The sequence below is a fragment of the Macaca nemestrina genome, chromosome 10 (genome assembly GCF_043159975.1).
Source record: "Macaca nemestrina isolate mMacNem1 chromosome 10, mMacNem.hap1, whole genome shotgun sequence".
NCBI classification, from domain to species: domain Eukaryota; kingdom Metazoa; phylum Chordata; class Mammalia; order Primates; family Cercopithecidae; genus Macaca; species Macaca nemestrina.
This window is the reverse complement of record NC_092134.1, coordinates 12636888-12664525: the sequence shown is the minus strand read 5'-3', so window position 1 is coordinate 12664525 and position 27638 is coordinate 12636888. Positions and strand designations below refer to the sequence as shown.

The window sequence follows — 27638 nt, the reverse complement described above, 5'->3', positions numbered from 1 at the left end:
CCCAAGTAGCTGGGATTACAGGCGTGCACCATCATGCCCAGCTAATTTTTTGTATTTTTAGTAGAGACAGGATGTCACTATACAGGCCAAGCTGGTTTCAAACTCCTGACTTTGTGATCCACCCACCTCGGCCTATGAAAGTGCTGGGATTATAGGCGTGAGCCACTGCACCCAACCCACACGGTAGCTTTTTATGGAAGAGGACTGAAAGAATGATGAAAAATATATTTTCTGGCCGGGCACGGCCAACATGGTGAAACCCCATCTCTACTAAAAATACAAAAAAATGTAGCTGGGTGTGGTGGCACGCACCTGTAATCCCAGCTACTTGGGAGGCTGAGGCAGGAGAATTGCTTGAACTCGCAAGGCGGAGGTTGCAGTGAGCAGAGACTGCGCCACTGCACTCCAGCCTGGGTGACAGAGGAAGACTCCGTCTCGGAAAAAAAAAAAAAAAAAGCCGGGCGCAGTGGCTCAAGCCTGTAATCCCAGCACTTTGGGAGGCCGAGACGGGCGGATCACGAGGTCAGGAGATCGAGACCATCCTGGCTAACACGGTGAAACCCCGTCTCTACTAAAAATACAAAAACTTAGCCGGGCGAGGTGGCGGGCACCTGCAGTCCCAGCTACTCGGGAGGCTGAGGCAGGAGAATGGCGTAAACCCGGGAGGCGGAGCTTGCAGTGAGCTGAGATCTGGCCACTGCACTCCAGCCTGGGTGACAGAGCGAGACTCCGTCTCAAAAAAAAAAAAAAAAAAAAAAAAAAAAGAAAAAGAAAAATATATTTTCCTTACCCCCTTCAAGAAAAAATGACAAGTACCATCAAAAGGTAAACTCGTTTACTGGTTCAGCACACAATTCTCATGATCATTAGTACTCTGACCTGGGCCTAGACTTAGTCCTAGGCTGAAAGATTGATTCAGGTACAATTAAGTTTTCTGGTGAAAAATCGTCATTGGGTTCAAATGATCTATTATCCCTCTGGAAGGCAGCACCAGCAGGGAAGCTATGAATACACTCACTTCAAAACTGAGCTTTAGTGCTGGTTGTACCTTAACCACACACCCTACAGCCAAGAGAAATTAGCAGTCGAGCAAAAATACAGACCAAATGCCTCTGGGAGACGGACTGAAGCAGCTCCAAAGAAAGCTGTAAAAAAGTGACAAGAATTTGTTCTTCCACTTTAAGACTGTTCGATTCAAACATGAGTCCATGGCACGTATCCTTAAGAGGAGATGGTCTCCTGCTGTCTCATTTGCCAGATTATCCTTCAGTTCCAGGCTTTCAACAGGATGTGACTGGTTCATGCTCCATGACAGGAAAGGAATTAAAGTTTGAAGCCAGAATGAATGGCCACAATGCCTGATGTTAGACTTTCATAGGTCACCTTGTGAAAGCCTGCATCTTCTATCATCTCTTTGAACTCTTCCTAAAACACAAGGAAAGATGATACAGCCAGAGTAGCCTGGATTTCACCGTAGGGCCTTTGTTTAAAGCTATAGAAGTTTCATACCTGAGACGGAAACCTTCGGATACTCTCTACAAGGTACTGATAGGACTTCCAGTCTCCAGCGATGACCTCTCCCAGGACAGGGATGACCTGGAAGCTATATAGATCATAAAGCCTAAGCAAACAAAAAGGTAAAAGATGAAGATTAGAACATGCCCCTCACTTCTTCCCTAGATAAGAAGAAAGAAGGACTAAACCTGGGGTCACAAACTCAAATGCCTACAGGCATCAAGCAAGAACCTGAATTAAGTGGGTCAGGTACAAGACCAGTAGAAGTGCTGACAGGTACAGTTAGGAAGTACGATAAAGTGGAGAAGAGACAGTTACTACTCAGCCCTCCCCGTGGCATGTGGGGATATGGGCCTACCCAGGGCTGCCATGTATCTGATTTCTCAAGTGAAGCTGGAAATTCAGATTTTTTTTTTTTTTTTTTTTTTGAGACGGAGTCTCGCTCTGTCGCCCAGCCCAGGCTGGAGTGCAGTGGCACGATCTCGGCTCACTGCAAGCTCCGCCTCCCGTGTTCACGCCATTCTCCTGCCTCAGCCTCCCGAGTAGCTGGGACTACAGGCTCCCACAACCGCGCCCGGCTAATTTTTTGTATTTTTAGTAGAGACGGGGTTTCACCGTGGTCTCGATCTCCTGACCTTGTGATCCGCCCGCCTCGGCCTCCCAAAGTGCTGGGATTACAGGTGTGAGCCACCGCGCCCGGCCGGAAATTCAGATTTTTATGTAAAATTTCCTGATTAAATTTTTTTTTTTTAGAGATAGGGTCTCACTGTGTTGCCCAGGCTGGTCTTGAAATTCTGGCCTCAAGTGATCCTCCCGCCTCAGCCTCCCAAAGTGCTGAGATTACAAGCATGAGCCACTGCACTTGGCCCAAATTTCCTGATTTTTTTTTAAGTCAGTCAAATTTAGCAGTGGGGCGTAGAACAGCAACATTAGTGCCACTAATAAGTTCTGATCACCCACTACCATTGGACCAACCATTTCCTAATTTTTAAATAGGGGCTTCTAAGTCAATTTCTTAATACACATATGTAAGCCAACTTGGATCTGGTTTGAGACTCTTGTGGCCTAGGTACTATAATTCAGAACTGGCTGACCTCTGGTACTCTGAACTACAAAGTTCATGCTTATAGCTTACTGGCTATTCTCAGTCCATTTCAGGGTAGGAAACCTTGGCTATACAATGAAGATAAAGCCCTATTAACAATGCCAACCTGGATATGAGGGGATTGTTCACTTGGCTAAATTCCAGACAGAGAAACCGTCCTCCTGGTTTCAGCACCCGATGGGCTTCCTGGAGTGCCTGAGCAAGACAAGGAACAACAGGACACACTCCTCAGTAGACCTCATTCAATTCCATGAGGCCAAGACAGCTTTAGCTTCTGTAGGCATTACAAAAGTTATCATGGCCCACAAACCTCTTGTTTATTTTCACTTGGGAAGCTGTAGCAGCAGCAATAACCCTACGTATCCCAAATGCTATAGGCATTCTGCTGTCAGTGACTAGACAAAGTTAGTTGGGGTAATCTAAACTGACTACAGATTGGTACAACTGCATGAAGGGTAAGTTTAGAGTTATCTATCAAAATCACAATGGATATCCTCTCTGATAAAGCAATTTTACTTCAAGGAATCTATCTTACAGAAATGCTTCTACTATGGAAATGACATGTATGTGGGTTATTCACTTTTATTTATTATTTTTTTTGCGATGGAGTCTTGCTTTGTTGCCCAGACTGGAGTGCAGTGGTGTGATCTCAGCTCACTGCAACCTCTGCCTCCCAGGTTCAAGTGATTCTCCAGCCTCAGCTTCCCAAGTAGCTGAACTACAGGTGCCTGCCACCACGCCCCACTAAGTTTTTGTTTGTTTGTTTTTGAGATGGAGTTTTGCTCTTGTTGCCCAGGCTGGAGGGCAATGGCACAATCTCGGCTCACCACAACCTCCGCCTCCTGGGTTGAAGTGATTTTTCTGCCTCAGCCTCCCAAGTAGCTAGGATTACAGGTGTGTGCCACCACGCCTGGCTAATTTTGTATTTTTAGTAGAGACAGGGTTTCTTTTTTTTTTTTTTGAGCCGGAGTCTCGCTCTGTCGCCCAGGCTGGAGTGCAGGCTGGAGTGCAGTGGCGCGATCTCGGCTCACTGCAAGCTGCGCCTCCCGGATTCACGCTATTCTCCTGCCTCAGCCTCCAGAGTAGCTGGGACTACAGGCACCCGCCACCACACCCGGCTAATTTCTTTTTGTATTTTTAGTGGAGACGGGGTTTCACCGTGTTAGCCAGGATGGTCTCGATCTCCTGACCTCATGATCCGCCCGCCTTGGCCTCCCAAAGTGCTGGGATTATAGGCTTGAGCCACCGCGCCCGGCCTGAGACAGCGTTTCTCCATGTTGGTCAGGCTGGTCTCGAACTCCCAACCTCAGGTGGCCCTCCCGCCTCAGCCTCCCAAAGTGCTGGGATTACAGGCATGAGCCACCGCGCCCAGCCTATTTGTTTGTATTTTTGAGATGGAGTTTCGCTCTTGTTGCCCAGGCTGCAGTGCAACGGCACAATCTCGGCTCACTGCAAACTCCACCTCCCAGGTTCAAGCGATTCTCTTGCCTCAGACTCTCAAGTAGCTGGGATTACAGGCATGCACCACCATGCCCAACTAATTTTGTATTTTTAGTAGAGACAGGGTTTCACCATGTTGGCCAGGCCAGTCTCAAACTCCTGGCCTGAAGTGATCCACCCACCTCAGCCTCACAAGGTGCTAAGATTACAGGTGTGAGCCACTGTGCCTGACCGGTTATTCACTTTTAAATAAAAAGTATAGGAAGCCATCGTTTTGGACTGTTTCTGCACTAGGTTCCAACAGACCAGACTAAGCATCAAGATGGAGTCACCCAACTTGTGACTCCATAGTTCCACGTCACCAAACCCAAACTAAGTTGTCAGCTGACCTGAGAGATCAGGAGAAAGAGATACAGTCAATTCTCCAACACTCCTGTTTAAAAATTTTTTTTTTTTTTTGAGACAGAGTCTTGCTCTGTTGCCCAGGCTGGAGTGCAGCAGCACGATCTCGGGTCATTGCAACCTCCACCTCCTTGGTTCAAGCGATTCTCCTGCCTCAGCCTCCTGGGTAGCTGGGACTACAGGCGCGTGCCACCACTCCCGGCTAATTTTTTTGTTTTTAGTAGAAACGGGGTTTCACGGGCCGGGCGCGGTGGCTCAAGCCTGTAATCCCAGCACTTTGGGAGGCCGAGACGGGCGGATCACAAGGTCAGGAGATCGAGACCATCCTGGCTAACACGGTGAAACCCCGTCTCTACTAAAAAATACAAAAACCTAGCCGGGCGAGGTGGCGGGCGTCTGTAGTCCCAGCTACTCGGGAGGCTGAGGCAGGAGAATGGCGTGAACCCGGGAGGCGGAGCTTGCAGTGAGCTGAGATCCGGCCACTGCACTCCAGTCTGGGCGACAAAGCGAGACTCTGTCTCAACAAAAAAAAAAAAAAAAAAAAGAAACGGGGTTTCACCATGTTAGCCAGGATGGTCTCGATCTCCTGACCTCGTGATCTGCCCACCTCGGCCTCCCAAAGTGCTGGGATTGCAGGCGTGAGCCACCGCACCAGGGCTCCTGTTTAAATTTATAAATCACATGATAATGAAGCTCCTTCTGCTTTAATCCTTACACAAAAAAAGGTAGCCTGAAGTAGCCTGATATAAACTAATTTGTTTTTTATTTTTATTTTTTAGAGACAGGGTCTCACTGTTATGTTGCCCAGCTTGGAGTTCAGTGGCTATTCTCAGGTGTGATCATAGTACACTACGGCCTTGAACTCCTGGGCTCAAATAGTCCTCCTGCATCAGCCTCCCATGTAGCTGGGACTACAGGCATGTGCCACTGAACCTGGTCAATCAGTTATTGATTGACTGATTGATTGATTGAAATGGGGTCTCACTATGAAGCCCAGGCTGGTCTCTGACTCCTGGGCTCAGGTAATCCTCTTACCTCAGCCTCCCAAAGTGCTGGGATTATAGGCAAGAGCCACCACAAGTGGCCCTATCCGTTATTTATTTATTTATTTTGAGACAAAGTCTCACTCTGCCATCCAGGCTGGAGTGCAGTGGCGTGATCTCAGCTCACTGCAACCTGCACTCTTTGTTCTTTGCTTTTCAGCTTTCTTCAGTCTTTCTGTGTCTATAAAGCCAATGTCTTCTGCTCAATTCATTGGGATGCATTCTATTTTTTTTTTTTTTTTTTTGAGACTGAGTCTTGTTCTGTCGCCCAGGCTGGAGTGCAGTGGCACAATCTCGGATCACTGCAACCTCTGCCTCCCAGGTTCAAGCAATTCTCCTGTCTCAGCCTCCCAAGTAGCTGGGATTATAGGTGCCCGCCACCATGCCTGGCTAATTTTTGTATTTGTAGTACAGACAGGGTTTCGCCATGTTGGCCAGGCTGGTCTCAAACTCCTGACCTCAAATGATCCGCCCGCCTTGGCCTCCCAAAGTGCTGGGATTACAGGTGTGAGCCACTATGCCTGGTACATTCTATTTTGTGAAATGAAGTCATGTTTAAATTTGCTGTTCAAACAGTTGTCAAAAAATAGTGTTTGAATAGCACAATATTAAAAGCATCTTTAACAATTTTAATAAGAGACTAAATTATGAAATATCAATATAAATGGAATCTATTTAAGTTTTTTTTTTTTCTTTGGAGACGGAGTTTTGCTCTGTCACCCAGGCTGGAGTGCAATGGTGCGATCTCAACTCACTACAACCTCTGCCTCCCGGGTTCAAGTGATTCTCCTCCCTCAGCCTCCCAAGTATCTGGGACTATAGGCATGTACTACCACACCCGGCTAATTTCTGTATTTTTAGTAGAGACGGGGTTTCACCATGTTGGTCAGGCTGGTCTCGAACTCCTGACCTCATGATCCACCCGCCTTGGCCTCCCAAAGTGCTGGGATTACAGGTGAGCCACCACACCTGGCCTCTATTCAACTATTTTTAAAAGAGCCAGTGCTCTTCATGTACTTACAAGCAAAAATCTCCAAGAAATACTTTTTTACTTTTATTCTATCTATCTTTCTATCTATCTATCTATCTATCTATCTATCTATCTATCTATCTATCTATCTATTTTTGAGATGGAGTCTCACTCTGTCATCTATCTATCTATCTATCTATCTATCTATCTATCTATCTATCTATTTTTGAGATGGAGTCTCACTCTGTCATCCAGGCTAGAGTGCAGTGGTGTGATCTCAGCTCACTGCAGCCTTCGCCTCCTGGGTTCAAGGGATTTTCCTGCCTCAGCCTCCCAAGTAGCTGGAACTACAGGTTCACGCTGCCACACCTAGCTAATTTTTGTATTTTTAGTAGAGACGGGGTTCACCATGTTGGCCAGAATGGTCTTGATCTCCTGACCTCGTGATCCGCCCACCTCAGCCTCACAAAGAGTTGGGAGGCCAGCCTGGAGGCCTCCAAAGAGTTCAAGACCAGTTGAGGTTGAACTCACCTGGCTGCAGTGAGCCGAGATCGCACTATCGCACTCCAGCCTGGGTGACAGAGTAAGAGTCTGTTTCACAAAAAAAAAGAAGAAAGAAAGAAAATAGTACACCTTGGCACAAAACATTGTAAACACTTGTCTAAGGTTACTCAGTAAACAAATCAATGAATCCATACAAAAAATTACAAATAAGGATGTCACAAAGTTGTGCTATATGAAAAACATAGGGAAAAAAGAAATATCAATTAGTTATTGGTCATGTGAATCATAACCAATTCACAAAACATCTTGGCAAAGATACACAAGAAGCTGGTGACTGTCTGAAGGGAGAAGCACTGAATGCGAGAGGAGGCAAGGATGGGAGGGAGATTGTCACATATACCCTTTTGTACTTTTTGAACTTTGAACCTATTAAAAAAATTTATTTCCCCAGGCGCAGTGGCTTACGCCTATAATCCCAGCACTTTGGGAGGCTGAGGTGGGAGGATCACGAGATCAAGAGATGGAGACCATTCTGGCCAACACAGTGAAACCCCCTCTCTACTGAAAAATACAAAAATCAGCTGAGCGTGGTGGCACATGCCTGTAGTCCTAGCTACCCGGGAGGCTGAGGCAGGAGAATCGCTTGAACCCGGGAGACAGAGGTTGCAGTGAGCCAAGATCACGCCACTGCACTCCAGCCTGGCAACAGAGCAAGACTGTGTCTCAAAAAAAAAAAAAAGTTTTAATTCAACGAAATAATAAACTGGCTACTGACATAGGAAAGGTGATGCAAACCAAGCTGATAAAACTCCATAAAGAACTTACCACTTAACCAGAGGACCCACGCAACCAGAGACTACGTTACCAAAATGAAACTCTTTGCCTTGCACATGGTCTTCAAGTGTTTTGAACAGAATGTTAAAGTAGGAATAAAGGCCAGGCATGGTGGCTCAAGCCTGTAATCCCAGCATTTTGGGAGGCTGAGATGAGAGGATCACTTGAGCTCAGGAGTTCGAGATCAACCTGGGCAACATGGCGAAACCCCATCTCTACAAAAAATAAAAATAAAAAATAAGGTAGGAACAAAGAGGAGCTCCATCAGATTAAGGAATGCTCCCCTCTTCCAGCAGAAAAGCCATGAATCCAGCTATCTTTTGTCAAAACAGTGTTTGAGGGCCTTTGTCTTTGTCAGCCTCTGAAATGTCCCTGATCTTCTGCAAATTCACAGGGTCAAGCAGCTTCACAAGTATGAGGAAACACACAAAGGCCAGAGCAAGACCAAATCCCAAAGATGTGACTACCAATCCAAGTAAGACAGACTTCTATGGAGATCAGTTCTGTGGTTTTAGTCTTTTTCAATTTTGTGACTAGAAAATTTGTCAACTTAAAGGATTGAGGACCCTAAACTTCAAACAGGCATTCCACTCAAGCGCCGAGCCCTTAAACATTATTTTTTTTAAGATCCAAAAAAAAAAAAATCTCTCCCTGGGGGTGGTGGTGGGTGCCTGTAATCCCAGCTACTTGGGAAGCAGATGTGGAAGGACTGCTTGAGCCCAGGAGTTTGAGACCAGCCTGGGCAAAATAGCAACACCCCATCTCAAAAAATAAAACTCTTCTTTCCTCACTCACTGTAGCTCTACAACTGAGGTAATTTCCTGAGAGTCATACAAGCTGAGGATGCAGCCATTCATACCTGATCAATGTGTGTGACATTCCGGATCCCAAAGGCAATGGTGTAAATATCAAACTTGTCATCATCGAAGGGCAGCTCTTCAGCGTCTCCTAATACCCATGCAAGTCCTGGAAGAGAAAATGAGTTCCAGGTCTCAGTGTGGGTAGCTGTTTTTCCCGCACCCAGTGAATTCATTTCATGTAGAGCACTGTGCTTGAAAGCCCAGGTCCTGGGGGTTAGGCTGCCTGGATTCTAATACCAGCTTCACCATATTCCTTATATATTCATATTTTTCCTTTTATATTTTTAATCAGTTATTATTATTTTTTAGACATGAGAGGTCTTGCTTTCTCACCCAGGTTGGAGTACAGTGGCACAATCACAGCTCACTGCATCCTCAAACTCCTGGGCTCAAGCAATCCTCCTGCCTCGGCCTCCCAAAGTGCTGGAATGACAGATGTGAGCCACTGTGCCTGGCCTGTGTATTCTTGAATAAACTACTTTGTCTCAGTTTCCTCATCTGTAAAATGGAGTTAAAAACTAGTGCCTACTTTATAGGGTTACTAAAAGTATTAACTGAGTTACTCTAAGTACAGAATTTAGCATAGTTTTACTGGTTTTATTGGAATCACAGAGCAACAGCATGTCTAGGTCTGAGGCCAGGTCATGAATTCAGAGATCACCAGAGGCCCCTATCAGGGTGGCTGTGTCCCCCAAGGATCTTGATTGGACTTTAACATTACACAACCTACAGCAAATTAGATGTAAAATACAAAAAGAAGACTCTATAGAGGAAGGTAAATGAAAATAACCTTTCTGGAAAGCAAATTAGCAGCATCTAACAAGGGCCTTAAAAATAAGTAAGGGCTGGGCGTGGTGGCTTACGCCTGTAATTCCAGCACTTTGGGAGGCCAAGGCGGGTGGATTGCAAGGTCAGGAGTTCGAGACCAGCCTGGCCAATATGGTGAAACCCCGTGTCTACTAAAAATACAAAAAAATTATCTGGGCTTGGTGGCGCATGCCTGTAATCCCAGCTAATCCGGAGGCTGAGGCAGGAGAATTGCTTGAACCCAGGAGGTGGAGGATGCAGTAAGCTGAGATTATGCCACCACACTCCAACCTAGGTGACACAGTGAGACTCCGTCTCAAAAAAAGAAAAAATAAATAAATAAATAAGTATATCTGGCCAGGTGCGGTGGCTCATGCCTGTAATCCCAGCACTTTGGGAAGCCGAGGTGGCCGGATCACGAGGTCAGGAGATCAAAACATGGTGAAACCCCGTCTCTACTAAAAATACAAAAAATTAGCCGGACGTGGTGGCATGCACCTATAGTCCCAGCTACTGGGAAGGCTGAGGCAGGAGAATTGCTTGAATCCGGGAGGTGGAGGTTGCAGTGAGCTGAGATCGTGCCACTGTACTCCAGCCTGGGTGACAGATGAGACTCCATCTCAAAAAAAAAAAAGTATACCTTTTGACCCAGTGATTTGATTTTTAGGGAAAGGACATTGACATCACATCACAACTACTGCTTAGAGGGCCCTTATCAAGTGGCAGGGTCTGTGTTATTTTACGTACATCTAGATTATCTTAGTACATCCTCATACCAACTCTGTGAGAGAGTTACTACCATTATCCTCCTGTTTCAGGTCAGCAAAGTGAACATCAGAAAGGCTAAAGTCTGAGCTGAGCATGGTGGCATGCGCCTGTAATCCCAGAGACTCAGGAGGCTGAGGCGGGAGGAGAGCTTGAGCTCAGGAGTTCAATACCAGCCTAGGTAACACAGCAAGACCATATCTCGAAAAAATAAAAAGCAAAAAGAGGAAGGTTGCTTGCCCAAGGTCAAACAGATGGACTGGAATCCAGAGCCTATGTTTTCAACAGCTACAGTATATCACCTCGTAGTATGAAGTAGTTATTAGAGTTTAAACAGTTGACTAAGGTTATGTAGTCAGTAAACGAATAAATCCATGCAAAAATTACAAATAAGAACGTCACAAAGTTGTGATACATGCAAAACACTGGGGAAAAAAAGAGTTACCAATTGGTTATTGGTTATGTGAATTGGTTATGTGAATCATGAAACATCCATATGAAAGAATAGCATAAAAAATAATGATTTCAAGGAATTTCTAACGACATGGAAAAATCTTTTGACATAATAGTAAATTAAAGTAGGATTACTAATTTGTAGGCCAGGTGCGGTGGCTCATGCCCGTAATCCCAGCACTTTGGGAGGTCGAGGTAGGTGGATCATGAGGTCAGGAGTTCGAAACCAGCCTGGCCAAGACAGTGAAACTCCGTCTCCACTGAAAATACAAAAATTAGCAAGGTATGGTGGAGGGCGCCTGTAATCCCAGCTACTTAGGAGGCTGAGGCAGGGGAATCGCTTGAACCGGGAGGCGGAGGTTGCTGTGAGCCAAGATCGCACCACTGCACTCTAGCCTGGGCGACATAGCAGGACTCTGTCTCAAAAAAAATAAATAAAATAAAATAAAATGAAATAAAATAAAATAAAATAAATAAATGGTATATATAGGATGTTCTCAACTTTATAAAAAGGGAATGATGGCCGGGCGCGGTGGCTCACGCCTGTAATCCCAGCACTTTGGGAGGCCGAGGCGGGCGGATCACAAGGTCAGGAGATCGAGACCACGGTGAAACCCCGTCTCTACTAAAAATACAAAAAATTAGCCGGGCGCGGTGGCGGGCGCCTGTAGTCCCAGCTACTCAGGAGGCTGAGGCAGGAGAATGGCGTAAACCCAGGAGGCGGAGCTTGCAGTGAGCCGAGATCGCGCCACTGCACTCCAGCCTGGGTGACAGAGCGAGACTCCGTCTCAAAAAAACAAAAACAAAAACAATAAAAAGGGAATGATTAGGAAAAAGGAAGGAAACATCACCATATTGAGGGGTATCTCTGAATGTTTGAATTACGGTTAATATTTACTTTCTTCTTAACACTTTTTCAAGCCAGGCGTGATAACCCACGCCTGTAATCCCAGCACTTTGGGAGGCCAAGGAGGGCAGACCACTTGAGGCCAAGAGTTTGAGAGTAGCCTGGCCAACATGGCTAAACCCTATCTCCACTAAAAATACAAAAATTAGCCAAGCGTGGTGGCATACATCTATAATCCTAGCTACCCACCTGCCTAATTTTTTTTTTTTTTTTTTTTTTTAGTAGAGACAGGGTTTCACCATGTTGGCCAGGCTGTTCTCAAACTCCTGACCTCACGTGATCCATCCACCACGGCCTCCCAAAGTGCTGGGATAACAGGTGTGAGCCACGGCACTCAGCCAAATATATATATATTTTAAAGCTCCTGTCCCTAAGGTCTTCCATGTGGGAAGGAAAGTGCTACATAAAAAATATAAATAAAACATATAACCATGCTATACATTTAAAAAAGTAGTTAAGTGACACATTAACTATTTTTTTTTGAGACAGAGCCTTGCTCTGTCACTCAGTCTGGAGTGCAGTGGTGCGATCTTAGCTCACTGCAACGTCTACCTCCTGGGTTCAAGAGATTCTCATGCCTCAGCCTCCTGAGTAGCTGGGATTACAGGAGTGCACCACCATGCCTGGTTAATTTTTGTATTTTAGTAGAGACGGGATTTCACCACTTTGGCCAGGCTGGTCTCGAACTTTTGACCTCAGGAGATCTCCCTGCCTCCGCCTCCCAAAGGGTTGGGATTACAGGCGTAAGCCACCGCGCCCAACCACACATTAACTATCACATTTATTAAATAATTTCTAGGGTCCTCCTACTTAGTTTCTACTTTTCATGATGTTTTTGTAAAGGTATGATTATTGGAGATTGACAAAACAAGGAGGAAAGATAAAACTGTACTATGGGGCACTTAATAATTCCTACGCAGATGCATTTGTCTTGGTGCTTAGGAGAGCTCGAAGGGCAGGCTATGCAATGGAAGAGATGATTCCAGAAATGGAACACTGCCTATCATTTCAATATCCTTGTTTTCCATTCTTTATGGCTGAGTACCAGAGAGTAGGGAAACATGTTTGTCAGTAGGAGTAAGGAAACATAGTGCCTTTGTCTAAAAACACTAGTGACTGTCTGCCTTCTGACCAGTATTGATGGTCAACAAAGGAGCCCTTCAGCTTGGGGGCCAAGTGGGCTGCAGTTCGTCTAGGCAGCTCCTTCTGGGGGTGGGAGGAGGAAGAGGAGGAAGATTTGAGCTAAAATAACCATAGACACATAGACACTCATGGTGGGGGAGGAGAAGGAGAGAAATGCTGATGCTGACCTGAGGGACATTCTTTGTTGTATACCACTGCCCCTTACAGTGGCCATCTGTGGTCCCTGGCCAGCATGGAAGAGGGCAGAGCAGCGGCTCTGAAAAGCTGGGCCGGGTGTGGTGGCTCACGCCTGTAATCCCAACACTTTGGGAGGCAGGGGTAGGAGGATCACAGGAAGCCAAGAGTTCGAGACCAGCCTGGCCAACATAGTGAAACCCCATCTCTACTTAAAATACAAAAAAATTGCTGGCTGTGGTGATATGCAGCTGTAATCCCAGCTACTCGGGAGGCTGAGGCACAAGAATTGCTTGAACCCGGGAGGCAGAGGTTATAGTGACCCGAGATCATGCCACTGTACGCCATCCTGGGCAACAGGGCGAGACTCTTGTCTCAGAAAAAACAAAACAAAACTGGGCCAACAAGGTGCAGTTGCCAGGATGGAGTTTCTCTCTTGTTGCCCAGGCTGGAGTACAATGGCACGATCTCGCTCACCACCACCTTGGCCTTCCAGGTTCAAGCGATTCTCCTGCCTCAGCTTCCCAAATAGCTGGAATTACAGGCATGCGCCACCACACCCAGCTAATTTTGTATTTTTAGTAGAGACAGGGTTTCTCCATATTGGTCAGGCTGGTCTCGAACTCTGGATCTCAGGTGATCTGACCCCTTCAGCCTCCCAAAGTGCTGGGATTATAGGCATGAGCCACCACGCCTGGCTAAATTTGCTTTTTTTGAGACAGGGTCTCACTCTGTTGCCCAGGCTGGAGTGCAGTGGCATGATCATGGCTCACTGCCATCTCGACCTCATGGGCTCAAGTGATCCTCCTGCTTCAGCCTCTCAAGTAGCTGCTACTACAGGTGTGTACCACCACACTTGGCTAACTTAAATTTTTTGTAGAGACAGAGCCTCACTATGTTGCCTAGGCTGGTCTTGAACTCCTGGCTTCAAGCGATCCTTCAGCCTCAGCCTTCCAAAGTGCTGGGATTACAGGCATGAGCCACCTTGCTGCCAAAATTTACAGTTTTAAGCTAGTACACAAATCATCCATTTTGAGCTTGCAGTAGTCTCACAGAGATATGCACGCAGTCATTTCCCTATCTGCTGTTCGTATTTACCATGGTAGGGAAGTTTGAGGAGTACTGTTCACAAGTGTTTCTTTGAGTGTATCATTTGGGTCCTCTGAGAAACAGATGCTGAGATGGACCATGGAGTGTAATAGTTTTTTTGTGTGTGGCAGGGGAAACACAGAGAAGACAAAGGGAGAGGAAGAAAGACTGAGCAAGAAAAGCCTTTAGACCTTAATGCAGATCTGACAAAGCCTCAGCCTACCCAATAGGGACCTCTGGAACAAAGGCTGGCTGTTAAAGAGTCCTGCCTGGAAAATATCCAGGCCCTACTAGTCCCACAGTGTTCAGTCATTGGCTGGGGGCTGCCACAAAAGAGCCTGGCCTCCCTTGGAAGCTGAAGCAGACACTGATGGTGCTAACAGGTGGAGGCTGCTAGCTAACTGCACTCCTTGTGGCTGAAGGGCAAGTTATTTCTTTTTTTATTTTTTAAATTTCTTTAGAGACAGGGTCTCGCTGTGTCACTCAGACTGGGGTACAGAGGTGCAATCACAGCTCACTGTAGCCTGGAACTCTTGGGCTCAAGTAATTCTCCCATCTTGGCCTCCCAAAGTTCTGAGATAATGGGCATGAGCCATGGGCCCAGCCAAAAGTTCTTTCTTTACAGGAGATGAGAGGTCCAGTTGCACAGCAATCAAACTATCCTAGCATGGACAGGAGAATGGAATGGTTCAAGAATGGGAATGATACAACGAGGTCACCCTGAAGCTGCTGGGAAATTACAGCAAAACTTCTGTCTCAGGGTCTGAGAGCTGAGATCCGAAGATTCAACTCCAATTTGGGATGTGCCACTGAGAAGTTGTGTGACCTGGGTAAGATTCTTGACTTATTTGGGATCTAGTGATCCCAGTCACATAGGGCTGGGTAAGCTCACTCAATGGGCTGCTATGCATGAATAATGCATATAACAGCATACAAACTAGATTCAGCCAGGCAAATCATCTTCAACTTGCCCATCTGTAAGTTTCTGAAAGCCAAAAGATAAAGCATTTCACTATTTTACACACTCCACCTTATTCTATAAAGATACGAACACTTCCCGTGTCTGCCTTCTGCCGGACTCACCAGCTCTGTATCCTTGAGCCAAGGCTTTCTGCTTTCCAACCTTTAGCATCTCCTTGTTGATGTCACACACCACGACACGAGACCCGCCCAAGGAATCTTCTTCATTCTGGTACTTTTTGGCAATTTCTTCCCAGGATAAATTTTGTTGGGCCCTTAACTGCCTCTTCTGTTTACTCTGATGCTGGGACCGAACATAATTAAGGAACCGGAATGCAATGTCACCTGTGGGAAGCCAACAGGAGGAAAGATGCAGACTAAAACAAAAACAAAAAAGGAAGAAACAGCATTTCCTAAAACCCAAAGGGGTAACAGAGGCACCGGAGTACCTGTGTTAGCTAACTGGACTCAGTGTGGTTTTTGAAAGCCAAGTCCTTTCTTCTTTTTGTTAGAGACAGGGTCTCACTCCATCACCCTGGCTGGAGTGCAGAGGCACAGTCATAGCTGAGTGTGTGAACTCATTTCAACACTAACTTTTTTTTTTAATTGAAAAAATTGGGCCAGGCTTATGCCTGCAATCTCAGCACTTTGGGAGGCTGAGACTGGTGGATCACCTGAGGTCAGGAGCCTGAGACCAGCCTGGCCAACATGGCGAAACCTCGTCTCTACTAAAAATACAAAAATTAGCCAGGCGTGATGGCAGGCGCCTGTAATCCCAGCTACTCGGGAGGCTAGGGCAGGAGAATTGCATGAACTTGGGAAACGGAGGTTGCAGTGAGCTGAGATAGCGCCATTGCACTCCAGCCTGGGTGACAAAAGCAAAACTCTGTCTCAAAAAAAAAAAAATTAACTAAAATAAAAACTGAAAATCAAGTGTTTATAATACCGTGACCTAGTAAATATTGTTCAGGACAAATCCAGTGCTTTCTAGAATCCTATTTCCTTTCTGTTTTCTCTCTTTTTTTTTTTTTTTTTTTTTGAGACGGAGTCTTGCTCTGTCACCCAGGCTGGAGTGCAGTGGCCGGATCTCAGCTCACTGCTTCACTGCAAGCTCCTCCTCTCGGGTTCACGCCATTCTCCTGCCTCAGCCTCCCGAGTAGCTGGGACTACAGGCACCCGCCACTTCACCCGGCTAGTTTTTTGTATTTTTTAGTAGAGACGGGGTTTCACCGTATTAGCCAGGATGGTCTCGATCTCCTGACCTCATGATCCGCCCGTCTCGGCCTCCCAAAGTGCTGGGATTACAGGCTTGAGCCACCGCGCCCGGCCTTCTCTCTTTTCTATATTTTCTTTTTTTTTTTTTTTTTTTTGAGACGGAGTCCCGCTCTGCCGCCCAGGCTGGAGTGCAGTGGCCGGATCTCAGCTCACTGCAAGCTCCGCCTCCCGGGTTTATGCCATTCTCCTGCCTCAGCCTCCCAAGTAGCTGGGACTACAGGCACCCACCACCTCGCCCGGCTAGTTTTTTGTATTTTTCAGTAGAGACGGGGTTTCCCCATGTTAGCCAGGATGGTCTCGATCTCCTGACCTTGTGATCTGCCCGTCTCGGCCTCCCAAAGTGCTGGGATTACAGGCTTGAGCCACCACGCCCGGCCTCTTTTCTATATTTTCTTTCTTTCTTTCTTTCTTTTTTTGAGACGGAGTTTCTGCTCTTGTTGCCCAGGCTGGAGTGCAATGGCACCATCTCAGCTCACCGCAACCTCTGCCTCCCAGGTTCAAGTGATTCTCCTGCCTCAGCCTCCCAAGTAGCTGGGATCACAGGCATGTGCCACCGAACCTGGCTAATTTTGTATTTTTAGTAGAGATAGGGTTTCATCATGTTGGTCAGGTGGGTCTTGAACTCTTGACCTGTCAGGTGATCTACCTGCCTCGGCCTCCCAAAGTGCTGGGATTACAGGCATGGGCCATTGTGCCTGGCCCTATATTTCCTTTCTTATAATGCTGTTTCTGGCTGGGCTCGGTGGTTCATGCCTGTGACCCCAGCACTTCAGGCTTCAGGAGGCTCAGGTAGGCAGATTGCTTGAGCCCAGAGTTTTGAGACCAGCCTCGGTAACATGGTGAAACCCAGTCTCTATGGAAAAAATTACAAAAATTAGCCAGGTGTGGGACACATTCCTAGCTATTTGGGAGGCTGAGATGGGAAGATTACTTGAGCCCTGGAGGGTGGAGGTTGCAGTAAGCTGAGATGACGCCACCACACTCCAGCCTGGGCAAAGGTGCAAGACCATTTCCAAAAAAAAAAAGTTGTTTCCTTGCCTTTGTTTTTCTTACACTATTTTCAAGAAATATATCCTTGTTTCTCCCATATGTCTAACCAATTAGGTATTCTCCAGTCATTTTTTATATCTTTTTTTTTTTTTTTTTTGTCTGAGACAGAGGCTCATTCTGTTCCCAGGCTAGAGTGCAGTAGCACGATCCCAGCTCACTGCAACCTCCACCTCCCAAGTTAAAACAATTCTCCTGCCTCAGACTCCTGAGTAGCTGGGATTACAGGTGTGCGCCACCATGCCTGGCCAATTTTTGTATTTTTAGTAGAGACGGGGTTTTACCATGTTGGCCAGGATCGTCTCGATCTCTTGACCTCGTGATCCAACCGCCTCGAGCTCCCAAAGTGCTGAGATTACAGGTGTGAGCCACTGCGTCCGGCTATCGCCCGACAAATTTTTGTATTTTTAGTAGAGACAGGGTTTCATCATGTTGGCCAGACTGGTCTTGAACTCCTAACCTCAGGTGATCTGCCTGCCCCGGCCTCCCAAAGTGCTAGGATTATAGGTGTGAGCCACCACGTCCAGTCTCTAATGTAATTTAACATGTACAATGACATCACCAAGATGCATTGTGTAAAACCATGATATTTTTCTCTCCAAATGCTCAGTGTACAGGAAGTAACAAAGGACCGTGCACAAACAAACTTTTGATATCCGATGTGACAGCAAATCAAGCAGAAAAGGCAGCCTCGAAAACTTATATAAAGTAATAAAAGGCTTCCCCCATCCCCTAAAAAAGAGGAAAAGGGAAAAAGAGAGGAAAAGCTAATCTGTGTATTTTAGAAATGTAACAGGCAGCTAGGCACAGTTGCTCACACCTTTAATCCCAGCACTTTGGGAGGCCAAGGCACATGTATCACGAGGTCAGGAGTTCAAGACCAGTCTGACCAAGATGGTAGAACCCTGTCTCTACTAACAATACAAAAATTAGCCAGGCGTGGTGGTGCATGTCTGTAATCCCAGCTACTCAGGAGGCTGAGGCAGAGAATTGCTTGAACTCAGGAGGCAGAGGTTGCAGTGCACCGAGATTACAAAAACATGACAGGCACAAAACTGTCATTCTACGTTTTTGAATGATATTCAGTCAAAAAGATAAGTGCATGCCTTTCTTAGAAGCTATAAATATGCTGATTTTCAATTACATCTTCAGCCTAGTGTTAGGTGAGCTAGCTCACTACAGGAAGCTGAGGCAAAGAATTGCTTGAACTTGGGAGGCAGAAGCTGCAGTGAGCCGAGATTACAAATTTCTGTAAAACATGCTCAATGGTAGGGAAGGATACCAAACTCGACATTACCTGTGCCTCCAGCAACATCAAGCAGCTGGGTCCCAGGAAGTGGGCGCATCTTCCAGAGCAGCAAATCCTTCCAAACACGATGGATACCAAGACTCATCATATCATTCATCACATCATACTTCTTAGCCACACTTTCAAACACCTGATAGACTGACATGGGAGAAACACACACAATAGTGCTATTAACAGTATTCACTTAGAAAAATTCTTAACAAAAAAGGAGGAAGCTTTTTTCCCCTGAAATGACCTGTCTTTGCAAGGTGAAACTAAGTCGTAATGCTTGATGCCCAAATCAACACCTTAACATTACTTTATTGATTTATTTATTTTTCCTGCCTCAGATTTATTTGTACAAATAGCACAGGAGGACCCCAGCCCCATGCAGACGGCAGTCCAGGGGGATCGCACCAGTCCTTCTGTCCTCACGTTGGCAGACAGATATCTATTCTGAAGCCTTTGTAGGGGTCTGGGCACCTTTGGGAGCCTAAGCTGGAACTGAGGCTGGAGCAGCAGCCTGGGCCTTGGTTTGATCTTTGGCCTTGGCCTTTGACCGAGACAGCCTGACCCCCTTGGCAATGCAGGCACAAGCACACTTCCCAAGCTAGGGGTGGGCAATGTAAGCAAGTGGATCAAGCTTGCGGCTGACACCCTTTGGGATCTTGGGCTTAACCTCCTTGAGCTTTACAAGGGCCTTGATAGCCTCGGCACGTGCACTCATGGCCTCGGCACTGTTGGCCTGCATCTTTTTTAGGTCCTTCTTGTCGTGCTTCTTGGCAAAGCTCATGTTCCTCAGGAACTTGGGGTCCACCTCCTTAAGAGATTCTTATCTAGCCGGGCACAGAGGCTCATGCCTGTAATCCCAGCATTTTGGGAGGCTAAGGTGGGCGCATCATGAGGTCAATGGTTCAAGACCAGACTGGCCAACATGGTGAAATCTCGCCTCTACTAAAAATACAAAAATTAGCCGGGCGTGGTGGTGGGCACCTATAATCCCAGCTACTAGGGAGGCTGAGGCAGGAGAACTGGTTGAAGCCGGGAGGCGAAGGTTGCAGTGAGCCACGACTGCGCCATTGCACTCCAGCCTGGGCAACAGAGCGAGACTCCACCTCAAAAAAAAAAAAAAAAAAAAGGGATTCATATCTTTGTGATCGGGGTTTCTTGATACCATTTCTGTGCCATTTTCAGGACTGGTTGTGTGTGGTGTGGTTCTTCGACTTGGGCATGTCTGCCCTGGTCCTCTCTGCAGCCTGCTCCCTGCTGCTGCTCCTAAGTCATGGATGGCATCACATTACCTCTTTAATAAGAGGCTTAAATGTATTTCATGGGAGAAATCAACCTCTTTTCTGCTGTCTTAATTATCATTACTTAGGACTACTACTTTGTAATAATGCCATACATATACTTGGTACTAAATAAGATGTTTCTGTTTCTTAAAGGATAGGGTGGGAGAAATCGGAATTTTTCTCATGGTTATTATAATAAAAGACAAGATCCATTAGAAAGATGCATACAGAGCACGGTGGCTCTTGCCTGGAATCCCAGCACTTTGGGAGGCCGAGGGGGGCGATTCACTTGAGGACAGGAGTTCAAGACCAGCCTGGCCAACATGGCAAAACCCTGTCTCTAGTAAAAACACAAAAATTAGCAGGGCATGGTGGCGCACATCTGTAATCCCAGCTACTCGGGTGGCTGTGGCAGGAGAATCACTTGAACCTGGGAGGTAGAGGTTACAGTGAGCTGAAATTGGACCACTGCATTCCAGCCTGGGCGACAGAGAGAGACTCTGTTTCAAAATAAAGATGAAAGATGCGTGAGTAATGGATGGAAAGAACTTGGCTCATGTCTGCCTTATCACTGAGAAGAACCTCAGGTACAATTTGGTGGATACCTAGCCAAATGCCAAGCTGTGAATCAGGGCTAAGTCACAATTTAGAGGGCTCTCATGAGTCTTCTCCATAGGATCAACACAGACTGTGGAATCTGGGATAGCTAAAGAGAGAAAGAGTCTACTATCCAAGACTCTCAGAAGCGTTTCCCTTTAATTTTTTTTTTATTTGAGACTGAGTCTCGCTCTGTCACCCAGGCTGGAGTGCAGTGGCGCTATCTTGGCTCACTGCAAGCTCCACCTTCCGGGTTCATGCCATTCTCTTGCCTCAGCCTCCCGAGTAGCTGGGACTACAGGCACCTGCCACCACGCCCAGCTAATTTTTTGTATTTTTAGTAGAGACGGGTTTTCACCGTGTTAGCCAGGATGGTCTTGATCTCCTAACCTCGTGATCTGCCCGCCTCGGACTCCCAAAGTGCTGGGATTACAGGCGTGAGCCACCGCACCCGGCCTTAAAGTTACCTGTTTTTCACCTCAGTTTCTCTGCCTGTAAGATGACTATATCAGTGCCAGCTCCCTACCTCCCTGCCAGAAGGCTGAATTGGATAATGAAGAGGAGATGCTTTGAGTTCCTCAGATGAAATGTGCTGCACAGGATCCAAAACATGACACTCTTCTGCTGAATCAGACTACAGAGCCTGCCTTTAACTCAATCTTCAATGTCTATTCTCAACCTTCGGATTTTCAAGTGCACTCTTTCCTTTTTTTTAAAATTTTTTGGGGGGACTGAGTCTTGCTCTGTCGCCCAGGATGGAGTACAGTGGCACAATCTCAGCTGACTGCAACCTCCTCCCGGGTTCAAGTGATTCTCCTGCCTCAGCCTCCCGTAGCTGCGATTACAGGCCCTTGCCACCATGCCCATCTAATTTTTTATTTTATTTTATTTTATTTTATTTATTTATTTTTTTTGAGACGGAGTCTCGCTCTGTCGCCCAGGCTGGAGTGCAGTGGCGCGATCTCGGCTCACTGCAACCTCCGCCCCCCAGGTTCATGCCATTCTCCTGCCTCAGCCTCCTGAGTAGCTGGGACTACAGGCGCCCGCCACTGCGCCCGGCTAATTTTTTTTGTATTTTTAGTAGAGACGGGGTTTCACTGTGTTAGCCAGGATGGTCTCGATCTCCTGACCTTGTGATCCGCCCGTCTCGGTCTCCCAAAGTGCTGGGATTACAGGCGTGAGCCACCGCGCCCGGCCTTAATTTTTTATTTTTAGTACAGATGGGGTTTCGCCGTGTTGGCCAGCTGGTCTCAAACTCCTGACCTCATGATCCGCCCACCTCAGTCTCCCAAAGTGCTGGGATTACAGGAGTGAGCCACCACGCCCAGGCTGCTCTTTACTTTTGAGAGTCTTTTGGGGTATCTGGGGGACACTAAGGCTAACCTCACTCAGTATAAATAGTCCTTGATGGCATGGTGGCACACACCTGGAGTGCCAGATACTTGGGGAGCTAATGAGAGAGGACTGCTTGAACCCAGGAGTTCAAGGCTGCAGTGTGCAATGATTGTGCCTGTGAATAGCCATTGTGCTCCGGCCTGGGCAGCATAGTGAGACCTTGTCTCAAAAATAAATAAAAAAAATAGTCCTGGCTTTGCATGTTCCAATATGCATGAATTTCAGTTACTGTGGTTTAGCTAAATAACACCAGTCCCCCAACACCACGATTCAAGTACAATGGTATATTAAATGTGAGTAATTACAGAAAGTACATTCTTTAGTCTACAAATCACTAAATAACAGATATACAGCTGATCAGCAACCAATCATGCACTTCTTTCACAGACTTTAGGTGACTGGTTACTGCACCAGTTACTCAGTTCACAGACAGCAAAGCATGTACTTGTACTGCCTCCTTATCTTTCAGTGAAAAAACCCATGTGGCATAACTGGATAAATGAAAGAGGGAGGCCGGGCACGGTGGCTCAAGCCTGTAATCCCAGCACTTTGGGAGGCCGAGACGGGCGGATCACTAGGTCAGGAGATCGAGACCATCCTGGCTAACACGGTGAAACCCCGTCTCTACTAAAAAATACAAAAAACTAGCCGGGCGAGGTGGCGGGCGCCTGTAGTCCCAGCTACTCGGGAGGCTGAGGCAGGAGAATGGCGTAAACCCAGAAGGCAGAGCTTGCAGTGAGCTGAGACCAGGCCACTGCACTCCAGCCTGGGCGACAGAGCCAGACTCCGTCTCAAAAAAAAAAAAAAAAAAAAAAAGGAAAGAGGGAATTGAGCAACAAAAATGAAAATGCTGATAATGCTGGAAGTGAAATTCAAATTGAGTGTCAGTGGAGTTATAGGAGAAATAGATGACTGTGGGAATTTTGACACTGCTGCCACTGGAGACTCTAGACATACAGTCAGAGGAACTGCAGGAAAATGAACTTACCAACATATACAAGAAATGGAGCTGTGACAAAAAAAGTTGAAGATGTCCCAGAAGAAGTGATGCCAGCAAAAACTTTCACATTAAAGGAGTTCTTGGAGGTATTTCATAACATTGAAAGCACAAAGGATAAAATATTAGAAGTAGATAAAAACTTAGAAAGAAATATGGCAATTTGCCAAGGCATAAAAAAAGCTATTTCATATGACAAGAAGGTGGCAAACAGTACTCAAACTACTCTTGGGAAATTTTTTACAAGGAAATAACAAGAATTTAATTCTCACGGTTTCTAATTTTTTATTAGATTTTTTTTTTCTTTTTTTTGAGACAGTCTCACTCTGTCGCCCAGGCTAGAGTGCAGTGGCACAATCTCGGCTCACTACAACCTCCACCTCCCCGGTTCAAGCAATTTGCCTGCCTCAACCTCCCAATTAGCTGTGATTACAGGCGTGCGCCACCACACTTGGCTAATTTTTTTTTGTATTTTTAGTAGAGATGAGGTTTCACCATGCTGGCCAGGCTGGTCTTGAACTCTTGACTTCAAGTGATCTGCCTACCTCGGCCTCTCAGAGTGCTGGAATTACAGGTGTGAAAGATCGCACCTGGCCATAAATAAATATCAACTTTGGTATACATTTTTTCATTTCACTATACATTTATAACTGACAGGGTTTTTGATGGTTGATAATTTTTTTTTTTTTTTTTTTTTTTTTTTGAGACAGAGTCTTGCTTAGTCGCCCAGGCTGGAGTGCAGTGGTGTGATCTCGGCTCACTGCAAGCTCCGCCTCCCGGGTTCACGCCATTCTCCTGCCTCAGCCTCCCGAGTAGCTGGGACTACAGGCGCCCGCCGCCTCGCCCGGCTAATTTTTTGCATTTTTAGTAGAGACGGGGTTTCACTGTGTTAGCCAGGATGGTCTCGATCTCCTGACCTTGTGATCCGCCCGCCTCGGCCTCCCAAAGTGCTGGGATTACAGGCGTGAGCCACCGCGCCCGGCCATGGTTGATAATTTTTAAAGGTCATAGAACAATTGTAATTTTTCCCATTGATTAAGGTCATTGCGTATGACTTCAGCTTGCACATTTTCAGTCATGCATTACTGTGCAAAGCGAGGACTGTCTGTACTGCAATCTCAGTCCCCAATCTGGAATTCGTATTTAGTTCAGCAGTTAACTTCTTCCCTGCTTGCCACTGTACGAAATGTTGATTATACATTGTAAAGCACAAAACAGAAGTTAGGCATTATTATTATCATTACTAATTACTGGGTAAGAGCATACACTTTGGAAGTAACCCACCTGAATTCAAATCTCAGCTCTGCCACTTATTAGCAGAATCTTGGGCAAGTGATTTAATGTATTTGTTTCACATTTTTTCTTTCTTTCTTTTTTTCTTTTTTTTTTTTTTTGAGATGGAGTCTTGCTCTGTCACCCAGGCTGGAGTGCAGTGGCTGGATCTCGGCTCACTGCAAGCTCCGCCTCCCGGGTTCACGCCATTCTCCTGCCTCAGCCTCCCGAGTAGCTGGGACTACAGGCGCCCGCCACCTCGCCCGGCTAGTTTTTTGTACTTTTTAGTAGAGACGGGGTTTCACCGTGTTAGCCAGGACGGTCTCGATCTCCTGACCTTGTGATCCGCCCGTCTCGGCCTCCCAAAGTGCTGGGATTACAGGCTTGAGCCACCGCGCCCGGCCCCTTTCTTTTTTTCTTTGGGAGGAGTTTCGCTGTTGTTGCCCAGGCTGGAGTGCAATGGCACAATGTGGGCTCACCAAAACCTCCCCTTCTCAGGTTCAAGGGATTCTCCTTCTCCAGCCTCCCAAGTACCTGGGAATACAGGCATGCACCACCATGCCAGGCTAATTTTGTATTTTCAGTAGAGACGGGAATTTCTCCATGTTAGTCAGGCTGGTCTGGAACTCCCGACCTCAGATGATCCACCTGCCTCGGCCTTCCAAAGTGCTGGGATTACAGGTGTGAGTTACTGTGCCCGGACTCACATTTTATTTACTTATAAAATTGGGCTATGGTGGGCGCGGTGGCTCCCGCCTGTAATCCCAGCACTTTGGAAGGCCGAGGCGGGTGGATCATGAGGTCAGGAGATCGAGACCATCCTGGCTAACATGGTGAAACCCTGTCTCTACTGAAAAAAAAATACAAAAAAGTAGCTAGGCGTGGTGGCGGGTGCCTGTAGCCCCAGCTACTCGGGAGGCTGAGGCAGGAGAATGGCGTGAAGCCTGGAGTCGGAGCTTGCAGTGAGCCGAGATGGCGCCACTGCACTCCAGCTTGGGCGACAGAGCAAGACTCCGTCTCAAAAAAAAAAAGAAACCCCGTCTCTACTAAAAATACAAAAAAAGGGCCCACTGGCAGACACCTATAATCCCAGCTACTTGAGAGGCTGAGACAGGAGAATCACTTGAACCTGGGAGGTGGAGGTTGCAGTGAGCCAAGATCAAACCACTGGACTCCAGCCTGGGCAATAGAGCGAGACTCCATCTCGAAAAAAAACTGGGCTAATAGTTCTTATCCTACAGTTTTATTTATAAGAATTAATGTGAAGTATTTTAGAAAGTTTCAGGACCTTAATAAGTGCTTGCTACTGCACTTGACTAGTCTTAAAAGTAAAAAATAAAATAAAATGAAATGGTTGGTATTATTGTACTTGGCTCCACTTATTTCATTCCATAAGCAGTTATCAAGCTCCTAATGTGCATCAAGCACTGAGGAAACAGGAATGAATGAACCACTGTCCTGGCTTTCTGGCCATTCAGTCATCTGAAACAAATAATAATTTGAATTTGACATTCAAAGTGTTAAAGTAGCGCTATGTATTAGCAAGGTTGAGGTGGGTAGACTTTAAGGGGATGGGAAATTCCACTGTGGGCATTTCCTGGGTGACTCAGTAAAGAAACCTCTCAGAGCCTCACCTTATATCTCTGTAAAATGGGCCAATTGCTTCATCGTTATAAATAGTACTAGTAGAGTTTAAAAACACTCCTTTTCCTTTCCTATGCCTGTGGCACAGTGCTGACAAAAAGAAACTGCTCAACATTATTGAACAATTACTAAGTGCCAGGGACTGTTTAAAGTGCTTTCATATATCAAGTATTCTGATACTCACAAGAAATCGGAGAAGAAGGGTTACTATTAGTCCTACTTGACAAATTTGGAAGCTGAGGCACACAGAAGATAGTTTCTCTCCTTCCTTCCTTCCTTCCTTTCTTTCTTTCTTAACAGGCTGGGGGTGGTGGCTCATGCCTGTAATCCCAGCACTTTGGTAGGCCAAGGCGGCTGGATCACCTGTTCGAGACCAGCCTGACCAACATGGAGAAACCCCGTCTCTACTAAAAATACAAAATTAGTCGGGCATGGTGGCGCATGCCTGTAATCCCAGCTACTCGGGAGGCTGAGGCAGGAGAATCATTTGAACCCAGGAGGCTGAGGTGCAGTGAGCCAAGACTGTTCCATTGCACTCCAGCCTGGGCAACAAGAGAGAAACTCTGTCTCAAAATAAATAAATAAATAAATAAATAAACAAACAAACAAAACAAAAAAACCTATTTTTCTCTAGAGATAAAGAACGTGGGCTTCAGACTCTGATTAAACTGGGTTTGAATACTGGTTCCGCCACTTACTAGATATGTTCCAACCGGGCAACTTCTTGCTTAACCTTTAACTCTCAATTTCCTTACGTGTAATATGGTAATAACAATACACACTACTGGAATGTTGAAAATGAGAAATGAAGCTGGGCGCGGTGGCTCAAGCCTGTAATCCCAGCACTTTGGGAGGCTGAGACGGGCGGATCACAAGGTCAGGAGATCGAGACCATCCTGGCTAACACAGTGAAACCCTGTCTCTACTAAAAAATACAAAAAACTAGCCGGGCGAGGTGGCGGGCGCCTGTGGTCCCAGCTACTCCGGAGGCTGAGGCAGGAGAATGGCGTAAACCCGGGAGGCGGAGCTTGCAGTGAGCTGAGATCCGGCCACTGCACTCCAGCCCGGGCGACAGAGCCAGACTCAGTCTCAAAAAAAAAAAAAAAAAGAAAATGAGAAATGAAAATAATGTCTGTACGTTGCCTGGCACATCACAAACGCTCAGTTGATGGGATTTAGTCATCATTATTCTGCTTTTAAAAAGGGGGCGTCTGGCTGGGCGCGGTGGCTCTCGCCTGTAATCCCAGCATTTTGGGAGGCCGAGGTGGGTGAATCACCTGACGTCAGGAGTTCGAAACCAGCCTCATGAAACCCCATCTCTGGCAAGAATACAAAAAAGTTAGCCGGGCGTGGTGGCGGGCGCCTGTAATCCCAGCTACTTGGGAGGCTGAGGCAGGAGAATCGCTTGAACCCGGGAGCCGCAGGTTGCACTGAGCCAAAATCGCGCCATTGCACTCCAGCCTGGGCAACAAGGGCGAAATTCCGTCACAAAAAAAAAAAAAAAGAAAAAAAAGAAATCAGAACTGCACAGACAACAACACTGGAACTAACTGGATGTTAAATCAACCCTAACTGGCCAGAAGAAACCAGACCGTGGACGGTCAGATCCCTCCATCCGCCCTTTCGCCCCTTTCACCTTTGCCCCCCTTCTCCTCTTCCGGCACAGTCTCAAACCCGAAGTGCGTTTCCGTTGCCCGCTTCTCTTGGGACAAGAGCCGAGCACTTAGTGGGGCCCCCGGCCAAGAGCTACGAAGCCCGAGGAGCTGGCAGCCCCGCATCGCCCGCGACCACCCACGGCCGCAATAGCTCCATAGAGCGCAGCTCTTGGGGGCAGCCATCTTGGTAGTCGAGTGACAAGGG

General features: G+C 46.6%; 1 protein-coding gene and 1 pseudogene across 3 annotated transcripts; both read right to left on the bottom strand.

Annotated features, from left to right (window-relative positions):
- Nucleotides 1-818: 818 nt before the first annotated feature.
- Nucleotides 819-27638, bottom strand: LOC105494708 (coenzyme Q5, methyltransferase). Of its 3 annotated transcripts, XM_071070971.1 has the most exons (9): nucleotides 27415-27552; nucleotides 22854-22944; nucleotides 18591-18740; nucleotides 15095-15316; nucleotides 8673-8779; nucleotides 7007-7066; nucleotides 2727-2815; nucleotides 1510-1621; nucleotides 819-1425 (listed from the first exon to the last, which is right to left on the bottom strand). In XM_071070971.1, exons 3-9 carry the CDS (start codon nucleotides 18697-18699, stop codon nucleotides 1324-1326), a joined length of 801 nt encoding a protein of 266 aa, XP_070927072.1. In that variant the 5' UTR covers nucleotides 18700-18740; nucleotides 22854-22944; nucleotides 27415-27552; the 3' UTR covers nucleotides 819-1323. The 3 variants fall into 3 exon arrangements, with proteins under 3 accessions (XP_070927072.1, XP_070927070.1, XP_070927071.1); XM_071070969.1 differs by lacking the exon at nucleotides 22854-22944 and having other exon boundaries at nucleotides 27415-27638; XM_071070970.1 differs by lacking the exons at nucleotides 7007-7066; nucleotides 22854-22944 and having other exon boundaries at nucleotides 27415-27637.
- On the bottom strand, nucleotides 18747-22847 carry LOC139356629 (large ribosomal subunit protein eL29-like; annotated as a pseudogene).